This window comes from Sitophilus oryzae, unplaced genomic scaffold, assembly GCF_002938485.1.
Source record: "Sitophilus oryzae breed Bouriz unplaced genomic scaffold, Soryzae_2.0 scaffold_158_pilon_pilon, whole genome shotgun sequence".
In the NCBI taxonomy this organism is placed as follows: Eukaryota; Metazoa; Arthropoda; class Insecta; order Coleoptera; family Curculionidae; genus Sitophilus; species Sitophilus oryzae.
The window spans coordinates 1,288,508-1,301,228 of record NW_022146269.1 but is presented as its reverse complement, the minus strand read 5'-3'; the positions used below and the strand labels follow the sequence as shown (position 1 = coordinate 1,301,228).

The window sequence follows — 12,721 nt, the reverse complement described above, 5'->3', positions numbered from 1 at the left end:
CGACAATCGTGAGCCCCGCTGATTGTGAAGTACGGGCTGTCATACGATTTCTTAGTGCTAAAGGCGTAAAACCGATCGATATTCATCGTGAGATCTGTGAAGTTTACGGACAAAACATTATGAGTGATGGAATGGTAAGAAAATGGGTGAGAGCATTTAAAGATGGCCGCACAAATGTGCATGATGAAGAACGGAGTGGGCGTCCTTCGGTCGTTAATGAAGATTTGGTGCAGAAAGTGGACGAAAAGGTGAAAGAAAACGACGCTTTACAATTTCATCATTGTGCGACTACTTTCCTCAATGTTCTCGTAGTGTTTTGTATCGCATTGTGACCGAGAACTTGAATTACCGGAAATTGTGTTCACGTTGGGTTCCGAAAATGTTGACGGATTTGCACAAAACCCAACGTTTAGGCAGTGCATTGACTTTCCTTGAGCAGTACCACAATGAAGGTCTATTTTTTAGACAAAATTGTTACTGGTGACGAAACATGGGTGGCCTACGTCACACCAGAATCGAAACAACAGTCCATGGAATGGCGACATTCATCATCACCCAAAACAGTGAAGTTTAAGCAAACAATTTCTGCCCGGAAAATCATGTGCACAGTTTTTTGCGCACGCCTACAATCTGCGCCGTGCAATCCAAAACAAAAGACGTGGCAAGTTGAGTAAGGGTATTGTTTTGCTGCATGACAATGCCCGTCCACATGTGGCTAATCGGACCAAAGATCTCATCAAATCTTTTAAATGGGAAACTCTGGATCATCCTCCATACAGCCCTGATTTGGCGCCCAGTGACTATCATTTATTCCTGCACTTGAAGAAACACCTGGGCGGTCAGCGTCTTCAAGACGATAACGAAGTCAAAACAGTTGTGATACAGTGGTTAACCAGTCAGGCGGCAGAATTTTATGAGGAGGGTATTGAAAAACTGGTGCCACGTTATGACAAGTGCCTCAATATTCACGGAAATTATGTAGAAAAGTAGATTAAGGTACAGGCTTTCATGTAAAAATAAAATGATTGCGATATCTTTGCACGTTTTTTTTAATTCCAGAACGGTACTTACTTAAAAAATATGCCTCGTACCAAACACTATATTTAAAATAACTTTTTTTTCAGAAAGAAATTATTTAAAATTTTTAGGTTTAAAAACTGTCAAAGAAAAGTTATACAGGGTTGTTCACCACATACGACACGGAGTATTGTAGGTAAACGATTAGAATTTTACAAATTGTATGTTTTGGGTTCGTTGAAGGACTATTAAAGCTACAATTTAAAAACATTTTTACACCCTGTATATTATTACATTTTTAGTTTCTACGATTAAAATAAAGGTAAATTTGATCAAGGTTTATCACATTTAAATCTTACCGTTTTTAAAATATTTTCAATTTTGTGAAATTGCAGTAAAAATTTTAAGGCTTCATTTCTCCAAGGGTATCAAAGTTTTTAATACTAAATATTTACTGAAGTTTATTTATTGATCAGTTAAAATAAAGCAAAATAAAACACTAAATTACCACAATACACCAAAACACTTTTACTTTTACACTGGACGCGCGTTTCGCTAACCATGTTAGCATCATCAGCAGATGATTATAAACTAAAAACATATATTGAGCTTACATCGTTATGTATGAAACAAAATTGTTTTCAATTTAATAACAACTTTTTTGAACAGCGGGAAGGTACAGCAATGGATAATCCATTGTCTCCATTTTTGGCTAATTTATTCATGAGCAGGTTTGAAATGGAGGCTAAGAATCGGTTTGAGTATTTTCCAAGAGTATGGTTTAGGTATGTGGATGATATTTTTGCTGTTTTTGACACACATTCAGACACCATAAATAATTTTATTTCTAAGTTAAATAATCGTTTTCCTTCCATTAAATTTACACATGAAATTGAGAACAACGACAGATTACCATTTCTAGGTGTATTAGTTATTAGAAATACTAATAATTGTCTGGAGTTTGATCTCTATAGGAAAAATACCACTACACGCAGATATATTCCTAATGAATCACATCATAGTATTGAACATAAAATGGCTAGTTTAAATTTCTTAGTTCATATATTACTTAGTTTTCCACTTTTCAACGAAAGATATGAAATAGAAAGAGATTACATTAGGAATGTAGCTGAGTGTAATGGATATTCTCCTTCACTAGTTGATAAAATAATTAGAAAACGTAGGTATAGGTTAATGATTTCTGAAAATTCGACTTTTCAAGTGGAGAAAGATACGTCAAAATATTTTTCAATACCGTTTGATAGACAGTTATCCCGTGGTCTAAAAAGGAATTTTTAAGAATGTCAATTATAAACTTGTGTATAGTGCTAATAATAAATTACAACAATTATTAGGTAATCCAAAGGATAAAACACCTCTACTGGAAAGGTCGGGTATTTATGAAATTTCTTGTAAAGATTATAATCAGAAATATGTTGGGCAAACTAGAAGATCAATATTAACTAGATTTAAAGAACATTTGGCTCGGATAAGATATGGTAGACCATGGTAGACCGGATAAATCTTGCGTTGCCGAACATATTGTTGATAAAGAACATTGTATAGATCTTAATAACTTGAAATTAATTAAACAAGTCTCAAATTACAGGCAATTAGATGCATATGAAAGCATCAGAATTAATAAATGTAAAGATAGTATGAACAGAGTCAACGGTCCGATTCCTTCAAGTTCTTTGTTCCTACTACTCTAGTGGCGGAAATCTAACTGTTACGCTCGGTGGGTTCTGACTCGGTTGGCTAGATCTTGCTACGCCCACTTTGTGCCCACTGAGCGAGTATATAAACGCTCCAATTGTAGATTGAATTTTAGTTTATAATCATCTGCTGATGATGCTAACATGGTTAGCGAAACGCGCGTCCAGTGTAAAAGTAAAAATGTTTTGGTGTGTTGTGGTGATTTAGTGTTTTATTTTGCTGTGTAACACCAAAGGTTCCAACCCTCAACTGTAATATTGATCAGTTATTGTGCTGCAATAATAAAAATAATACTAAAATGGTAATAAAAAATTGTATTATGGTATAATACAATTTGATAGACAATTAAATTGTGCATCTGATTCTTATAAAATATACTGGGTATTCCATTTAAATTAAACAAGTTATTGTCGTTTACAGCTTGTAATTGAAGACAGGAGTTGATAAAGATGTGGTAATGTCGCATTTTTTTAAAAATCAGTTTTATTTAATATTTCAACATCCCTTTGACAGATCTATCCTCCAATAGACTCTAAATATCAAATACCTTATGATCGAAAAAAAACGGCGTCCAGTTGGCTGGGAAATGACGATCAATGACATTTCCCATATAAAATGACAGCGATCTTCATTTCACAGCCATCGCTGACGCCGTTTATTTTCGATCATACGGTATAAATACCATAAAGAATATATTAAGTGATGTCACACCATCAATAATAATTTTGTGACGTGTTTTGTCGATTTACTCGAAACTTTACTCGAAGCAACATGACACCTTGATCAACTCATGTCTTCAATTATTTAAAATACATTTTTAGACACTCTTTAAGGTAGTATAGTTTAGTTTACTCTCTAGTAAATAGAAATACTTCAGTACAATATTTGGTTTTAAAAAAACAGAAGATATACAGATATATGTACATATGTTTCAAAAATACTATTTGTATATGTCATTGGCAGTAGTTACCTTTAAAGCAAGCCATCAAGTTATTATAATTCACTTTCTTCAAATGGAAACCCACTATTTTTATTTTATTAACGAAAAGGTTTCTTGTTCGCTATTTTTTGATATATCAAAGTAGTAGTTATTTCAATAACTTTCAAACTGATGATAAATGAGTAATATTTGTTCTTATTTATATATAGTTACCCCTGACATTAAAAGTTAACTAATGTCAGTTGTTTAAGTGCTTACATATGAAGTATTCAGTTTATTAAATTCTTCCAATTTGTACCCATTGGAATGAAGACTCCTGGACAGGTATTATAATAAACATAAAGTATTTAATTGTAATATGTTTGTTGATGATATTAATTTAGTTTCAGAACAAGAAACATCGAGATAGTTTGTGAGCCCGAAACAGTCCCACGGAAATTCAAATCAACGCCCAAATCCGGTGATTTAAGAGAATGCAAAATATGCCAAGAAAAAGTCGAGAACAACAAAATGAGAAATCACATGCGCATTCACAAGGAGAAAAGGTTCAAGTGCGAAACCTGCGGGAAAGCTTTTAAAGCAAACGAAGAACGTCTTAGGCATATCCGACACGTTCACGAGAAAATTCCTTACAAGACGAAAATGTGCGATATTTGCGGAAAAGTCACGACTAATTATCGTATGCACGTTAAGGTGAGTCACAGTTCGCGAACAGAGAAGAAAGAATATGTTTGTGAAAAATGTGGAACCGTTTTCAAGTCTCAGTATTTGCTGAAGAAACATTTAGGCCAAAATTCTCATAACGAGAGCAAAGTATTTCCTAAAAAACAGAAGAAACCTTTGAAAAGGGGGTTTTCATGTCCCGTCTGTAACAAAGTGATCACTACTAATGAAAGCTTACAGGTCCATATTCGAATTCACACAGGGGAGAAACCATTTGAGTGTTTGGAGTGCGGTAAATGTTTTATCAGTAAAGGGTATTTGAGAGCGCACGGTGTAGTCCATACTAAAGAAAAGCCTTACGTGTGCAAAATTTGCTCAAAAGGTTTTACTCAGAGAGGCACTTTGAAAGCTCATTTGGTCAAAAGACATCCCCATGACATATTGTAGTTATAGATATTTCTTTTTATTGTAATGTTTAATTGTTGCCTGTGATTTTTTCATATTTTATTTATTGTATATTTATAATTGAAAGATGTACTAAATATACATCTTTGTACAATTTGTAAAAAAAAATATTGATGATTAAATAATATATATTCAGTATAGTGCTAATAATAAATTACAACAATTATTAGGTAATCCAAAGGATAAAACACCTCTACTGGAAAGGTCGGGTATTTATGAAATTTCTTGTAAAGATTATAATCAGAAATATGTTGGGCAAACTAGAAGATCAATATTAACTAGATTTAAAGAACATTTGGCTCAGATAAGATATGGTAGACCATGGTAGACCGGATAAATCTTGCGTTGCCGAACATATTGTTGATAAAAAACATTGTATAGATCTTAATAACTTGAAATTAATTTTTTATTGCATATTTTGTATTGGAACATATTTCACATATTTTGTTCTACATATTTTGGGCAACAAAATGTCCTAAATAAAATCCTATAAAATATGACATAAAAACAAAAGAAAAATGGCAATAGATCGACACAGCAGGGTACCGACAGTACTGTGAATCATACATTAAACCCGTCCCGAAAAGAGCAGCATTCGTTACTTAACACATTTAGGTAAATAACTTTTTAGTTAAACGGTTTTTTATCTTATGTGCACTTAGAAATAATAATAACAATTAGGTATTTTGAACTTCTAGTTCAGAAATATTTTACTTAGGCAGAAGAATATTAGGCATATTAGACTAAAATAAAAACGTGGGGCCCATTAATTATTGCTGTAATACTTTCTTCTATACTAAGTGTGGATTGCATCGACTTACTATAATCGTAACTGGAGATTTTGACAATCAATAACCAGCCGTGGCGGCTTCATCAGCGAACGCCGAGCTCATATACCAAAGTATAAAGATATGCTTTGCCATAGGTAGGATTTCAGAGGGGCCCCACGTTTTTATTTTAGTCTAATATGCCTAAAAGTATTCTGCCTAGTACTAAAATATTTTCTGAACTAGAAGTTCAAAACAACTAATTGTTATTATTATTTTCTAGTTTTCAGTGCACATAAGATAAAACCGTTTAACTTAAAAGTTTTTTACCGATTTTTTATTTTCTAGTTTTTAGTATTTAACGGAAATGCCTACCGAATATTCCTCATTCTATTTAATTCATTTAGTGCATCATTGTTACATGGTTTTTTACCTGATAATTTATTACAATCTAATTCCTCAACACATAGCCCTTCCAGAGACTTGACTCGACTTAGAGCCACGTATGCTTGCCCTTCCTCAAACAATTTTGAGCCCAAATACACTACTGCATGGTCGACTGTGCTGCCCTGCATTTTATAGACGGTGGATGCCCATGACAAAATTAAGGGTAACATCCTTCTTTCAGCCGTACCATAATTGAATTTTGCTGGAAACTGTATGGCTTTCGGGTGTATAACGTGCATGCCGTCTCTGCCAAAGTCAATCCAAACTGATGGTACATCTGTTTCGTACATTTGGTTCGACCGAACTGAGGCCAAACAATTTCTGTAATGTAGCCTATAGCACCATTTACCAATCCTTCTGTAACGTCAATGTTGGACCGCAACATTTTCACAAATCCATCACCTATTTTTTTTATCTATCCTAACGTCACACAATCTTGGACACAACTGTTCTGGACACGACTACTCATGCCCTCACTTAATACGCCATTTTGTAACGACGTCCATCTTGGATTTTAAATTTTGTCATAATCACAGTATTCTACTAGTGTAGCCCTTTCATTTGATACCCATATTGAGGGGGTTGTGGAAAAATATGAAATCCGCCATTTTGTACCGGCGGCCATCTTAGATTTACAATGTTATTGATATTACTATATTGTATTGTCATCGGAACAAAAGGTGTGTACCAAATTTCAGATCAATCTGACAACAGGAAGGTACTTAAATTTCAATTTCTAATTTTGACCCAAACAAATAAATAAATACCGTACGGGTCGAGCTAAATAAAACCGTTTAAAAACTGTTACTTTCTATCTTTTACTATACATATACAGCCTATAGTATTTTGTACCTGTTATTTCGTTGAAACTGTAGATCTATCTACATACTGTAGATCTACTACGTAACTTACAGAGTTGATCCACACTGCCAGAGATAGGGAAGCAATGGAAAGTGTGGTCGCAAACATCCATTAATGGATAAGCAGAGAAAGAAGAAGTAGATCTAAAAATGTGTTGCAGATTGCAGATGTTACAAAAACTTAAAAACTTAACAACTGATTATTATTAACTCTTTTTAACTGTAAAGTTATATAGGTACATACACAGACAATAATATACCTTGTACAATATTTAAATATTAAAATCGCAATCGTAGGTTACAGTGGCAGCGATTTAAAATCGCAATTGTAGTTTTAATTACGGTTGGAGAATCGCTGTTTTGTTCATCTCTAGTATTTAAAATTTTATTAGAAAAAATAATACAAAAAATACACCAAAACGCTTTACTTGCTCATTAGTAGATGACTAATACCGTTGATTGAAAGAATTGGGAAGATACGCAGTCTGAAGGGCAAATTCGTGACAAGGCTGATTCGATTTCCCCTTATGTCTCAAGTGCTGTACGGTGGAGCCTCTAATGGTTCTGCGGCCAAGGCATAAAACACTCATTTTCTCTAATTCGGCTAGCGAAGGCATATCGAAGACGGTTAGCAACTGAAAGCGACAGTGTTGCCATATTAAAATATGGAATATCTAATACGTTTGGCGAAAATATCTTTAGATGAAAAATCCGCGTTTATGTATTGAAAATTTATTCGTGTTAAACATAGAATAAAGAACAAAAATAAACATTCTTTTATAGATAGTGAATATTTCGTATGATCGAAAAAAGTCGTTTAGTTGGCTTGGAAATGACGACTATTGACATTTACCATAATATTTTACGTATAAAAAACAGCGATCTTCATTTCCAAGCCAACTCTGACGCCCTTCTTTATTTAATTATATTATAATATTATATTAAATTGTTTAGTGATCAGTATTATTGATGTACTGTACCCAAAAACCGTAAATCTACGGACTAATTCTAAGTTCTGGCAATACTGTCTCCAGCAACCACCCACTCTGTCGACTGAAAGCAGGACTACGGTACAGTATTGTTTACCCCAATGACTAAAGAATACAAGGACATATAACACCCGAGACCAAATTGTTACCATAGCTCAAAACAGTGCGGTGGCCACATATTTTTCTTAACGTAGCTGCTTAAAGAGATATTTATATTTTTGATTTTTGATGATAAATGTTTTGACTACGCCTATGGTGTATGCGGTGGTATCATACTAATTAATTATGAAAAAAAACGTATTAAAATGTTGTCTACTAATTAAATATGAAAAAAACGTATTAAAACTAGTCTCGATAGAACATAAAGACTAGTGTCGATGTAGGGCACATATCAAGTACATATAATATCAGGAAAAATCAATCAAATTCAATAAGAAAACCCTAAAAAGTTGGATGGAGTAGACTGTTTATTTACCTATGAAACGTAACTCCTGGCTCTTTCTTATCGTTGCGGCTTTTGCACTTGAAAGCTGAACACATCACCACTGTAATAAACTTTATACAAAGTTCACTACACACAACAAACTTTTAAAAATTGCTAAAATTGTCGCTGTTGCCGAGCTGGTGACTCATTTGTAGGCTCCAAAATGATGGCGTTTAATGTCACAAATTCTGCTGTAGCTCATAATATATGGGCGTTACGCGTCCTTGTATTCTTTAATCATCAGCGCGTAGCGGCGCAGAGGTAAACTAAATCTCGGACAGGTTTTGTGCTACGAAACCCCTCATAAGATTGCGTATCTTCTTATTTCTGCACTCAACGCTAGAACTAAAAAAAGTGTGTGTAATAATCTCTGAAGTTGATTTTTGTAATTTTTTATTACTCATGCGGGGAAAGTAGTATCTTTTCGCATTCTTTTGGAGTCGAAAAGACGCTAATTGCCCACTTCACAATTACCATATTAGTTTTGAGCAAATTTAATATCGATTTGAGTGCGACAAGTAAACTTCTCGCATCCAAATTTTCATTGGCACACGCAAATTGACAAGCAAAAAAGACAGTCTCGAAGTGTCAATATTTAAATATTTTTTATTTTTTTGTTTATTTTATTACGTTGCTTTTTAATATGTCTCTTTTATTATATTTCATCATGGAAACAAATTATTAAACACCATTATGATGAAACAATGTTAAAATTCCTTCATTTTCTACTCTAAAATTCGATTTAAAAATTTGAAGTTTTTAATGTCATCTTTTGCATTCATCTATGGGGTGTTCCAAAAGTATCTTTTGCTTTTTAATAAGTCTCTTTTGTTTACCATGATGAAATATAACAAAAGACACATATTAAAAAGCAACGTAATAGAAAATAGTATGTGCAACTCATGCCAAGTTGTCGATTGCCCACTCGAGCGAATGAGCGCACTCGGTTCGCTTGTGCGCTCAACTTCGCTCTCGTGGGCAATCGACAACTTTTCGCACTAGTTGCACAATATACTATTCTCTAGCACCAAATGTTCATTAGATTCCACAATTTATTTGATTTGTGACTTTTCTATTGTTATTAAATAGTATTTGTATGTATATGATGCTTTTTTAATATCATATCTACATCTGTCTTCATTCTAATAAATATTTTGAACATTTTTGAATTTATTACTGCATATTTTATGTACTTCGATTAATATGTTTACCAAATTTTAGAGTAAAATTAGTATGTGAACCCGAAATTGAGATTTGGGAATCCGTCAAAAAGAAATCGGATTATCGAGAATGTAGCCGTTGCGGAGAAATAGTGGCGATTGCTAAGATGAGAAGTCACCTGCGAACTCACAAGGAAAGGAAATACAAGTGTCACACGTGCTCGAAAGGTTTTAAAGGAAAAGAGGTGCTACAGAGACACATCCAGCACGTCCACGAGAAAGTATACGAGACGAAAATGTGCGAGTTGTGCGGTAAAGTACTCTCAGTAACCGGCTATTACACCCACAAGAAACTCATGCACAATATAAGTAACACCGAATTAAACCGATACTTTTGCGACATATGTGGCAGGGGCTTTAGGCACGAAATCTATTTGAAAGTTCACAAGGAGAGCAAGATCCACGAAAGACTGAATGCTGTCAAGCCGAAGAAGAAGAAGAAGGAGAAAATTAAAGAGTTTCCGTGTCACATTTGTAGTAAAATACTCACCACGAAAGACAGCCTGGATTGTCATATTCGAATTCACACCGGGGAAAAACCGTTTCAGTGTCCCGACTGTGGAAAGTGTTTCAACAGGAAACTCCACCTGAAAGTACACAGCGTAGTTCATACGAAAGAAAGACCGTACGTCTGTCGAATTTGTTCCAAAAGTTTTACCCAGTGTGGTTCACTTAAAGCACATTTTTTAAAAAATCATCCGGACGAACAACGTTTAATTTAAAAAACGATTCTCACTGTGAAAGATAAAAAAGTATCTGGGTTAGTTATTTGTTGTAAGACAGATTGATTAAAGGAGTTCGTTCTATATCCAGTTTATACAGGGTTCGGCAATAGTGCGTCGGGCATCTGTAGCTCCTATAATAAAAAAGTTAGGAATTTTGTTTAAGTGCAAACCTAAAGTATAATATATTAGGATGTATTTAAGGAAAATATTTTAACTTCTACAGGGTGACTTAAAAAAGCGTGAGTGGATGGGGATTATTTTTTTTAAACGGAACACCCTGTATGTTATTATACTTTTAGCTTCCTTTCAGATCACTTTACATAATCCTAAAATATGAATAGATATACAGGGTGAGTCTTAAATAAGTGCAAATGTTTTCAGGGCTGGTATATTTCGACCCCAGGAACACGTCTATGAGGTTTTTTTCGCAAAAAAGATGTTGAAAATCGTGCATTTTCTTTTAAATTTTCCTGTATATTTGTCGACTGCCTGTTCACCGCAAATTTTCCCACTGTATAATTTCTTAATCTCTGATATTACCATAGTTACGGTTTTACTCTATGGTTACGACACTAAAAGGGATGCAATTACAGAAAAAATCCGGCGGCTCTCAAAATTTTTTCAAAAAAAATATTTTTTTTAATTTTTCAAACTTAAATAACTCGGTTATTTTGGACTTATCTGAAAAATGGTAAAGAGAAAATATGTTTCTTTTATCGAGATCTACCAGCCCTGAAAATATTTGCACTTATTTAAGACTCACCCTGTATTTCGATAGTTTCGGAGATGCCCGACGCACTTTTGCCGGACCCTGTAGAAGTTTATAGAAGTTTTTCTATTTAGCACTACATTGTTTGTTGCTATTGTTCATCCTGAATTAATTCAACATGATTTTTTTTCATTTTTTGCCAAATGTTTGGCATATACTCTACAGGGTGTCAACAAAATAGTGTAGCTAACTTCGGTGGGTTATTCTACAGATAAAAACATGACAGCCCTAAAATTTTTCCCGAAGAAGTTACAGCCCTCGAAAGTTAGGTAAAAATAATATATTTTGTTTATTTAAGCGAATGGCGCTTGTGAAAAATTCCGTAACAGCCCTGAAAGGGTACTTTCCATTAGGGTAGAGAGTACTACTGGTGGTACTTCTTTTATCCTTATAGACAGAGTAATTTCAACAAATGATATAGAAAGCTAGAACTTTTTTACGCAAAACAGGTGCTCTTCGTTTAGTTCGAAAAGGTGAACAGTTTTCAAGATATTTGGGTTTAAAGATTACGATGCATTGATTTGAGTGAAATGATAAAAAGTAAAGAAATTTTAAATAATTTTAATTTTACAATATCGCCATTCGCTTTGGCATTAAAATTTGTGTAAAAGTACCAAATTTCAAGAAAAAACGGTTTACCAATGTTAAAAATAAACAATATATTTTATTTTTATTTAACCTTTCTAGGGTTATAATTTCTTCGGAAAGCATTTTAGGGCATATGTTTATAGGAACTTTTTATTTTTTAGAATCACCCACCGAAGTTAGATATACTATTTTTGACACCCTGTATATAAGTCCACGATACTGTGTACGAGGTCTTAATTGAAGAAATATAATGCTAGTCACAGAAAGACTTTCTCTAGTATTTGATTTGTACAGTTCAGTTTAAAAGGTAAATTTAATAAACATAAACTACCGTATGATCGAAAAAAAAAACGGCGTCCAGTTGGCTTGGAAATGACGATCGATGACATTTCCCATATGTTTTTACATATAAAATGACAGCGATCTTCTTATTCGATCATACGGTATTAAAATATTTAAAGCTACATAAAAGAATTTAGTTGCTATTTTGTTCGATAATACAGTAGTTCTATACTAATGTGTTACCGTAATCTGTATAATATTAGTTATTATTTTAGTATTTGTTGTTACCCATTTTATTCTCACAATTCTAAATTGTAGTGATAAGTAGTATGTAAATATGTACTTTTAAATATACATTTTTATTTTATTTTATTTGTTTATTTCCAACACTACGGATGGAAATATTCTCTTGAATTTCAAGAGTATGGGAATCTAACTTTATGTACTTGGATCAAAAATCTATATACTGTTAGAGAGATTAGTTATTTGTCCCAAAATAGGCAGAACATCAACATACAATATGAAAGCCATATGGTCTTGCGACAGGAGTATGAGTACTCTTGATTCAAAAAAAATATTTTTATCAGTGTATTTCTTAATAGATTATACAAGTATACAAATTCTAAAAAGTGCATCAAGTGAAATAAAAATTGCTACATGCATTACTGCTAAAGTATGAACGGAAGTAAGTATATTTGTAAGACATTCTAATCAGTATCTTTTTCACGTGACAATGAAATGAACCAACCACAAAATACCAAAATATATATTACCTTTCTAAAGCTAGAC

General features: G+C 33.4%; 2 protein-coding genes across 15 annotated transcripts in view; both read left to right on the top strand.

Annotated features, from left to right (window-relative positions):
- LOC115879891 (oocyte zinc finger protein XlCOF6-like) overlaps positions 1-12,721 on the top strand; it is a 596,405-nt gene that overhangs the window by 131,865 nt on the left and 451,819 nt on the right. The gene's annotated exons all lie outside the window — the stretch shown is intronic.
- LOC115879897 (zinc finger protein 674-like) lies at positions 3,346-4,920 on the top strand. Its single transcript, XM_030896939.1, has 2 exons — positions 3,346-3,997; positions 4,057-4,920. Exon 2 carries the CDS (start codon positions 4,184-4,186, stop codon positions 4,781-4,783), a length of 600 nt encoding a protein of 199 aa, XP_030752799.1. The 5' UTR covers positions 3,346-3,997; positions 4,057-4,183; the 3' UTR covers positions 4,784-4,920.

Excerpts from the sequence above, each read along its gene's own strand:
- LOC115879897 (XM_030896939.1), top strand. The coding sequence starts at position 4,184 with ATGAGAAATCACATGCGCATTCACAAGGAGAAAAGGTTCAAGTGCGAA.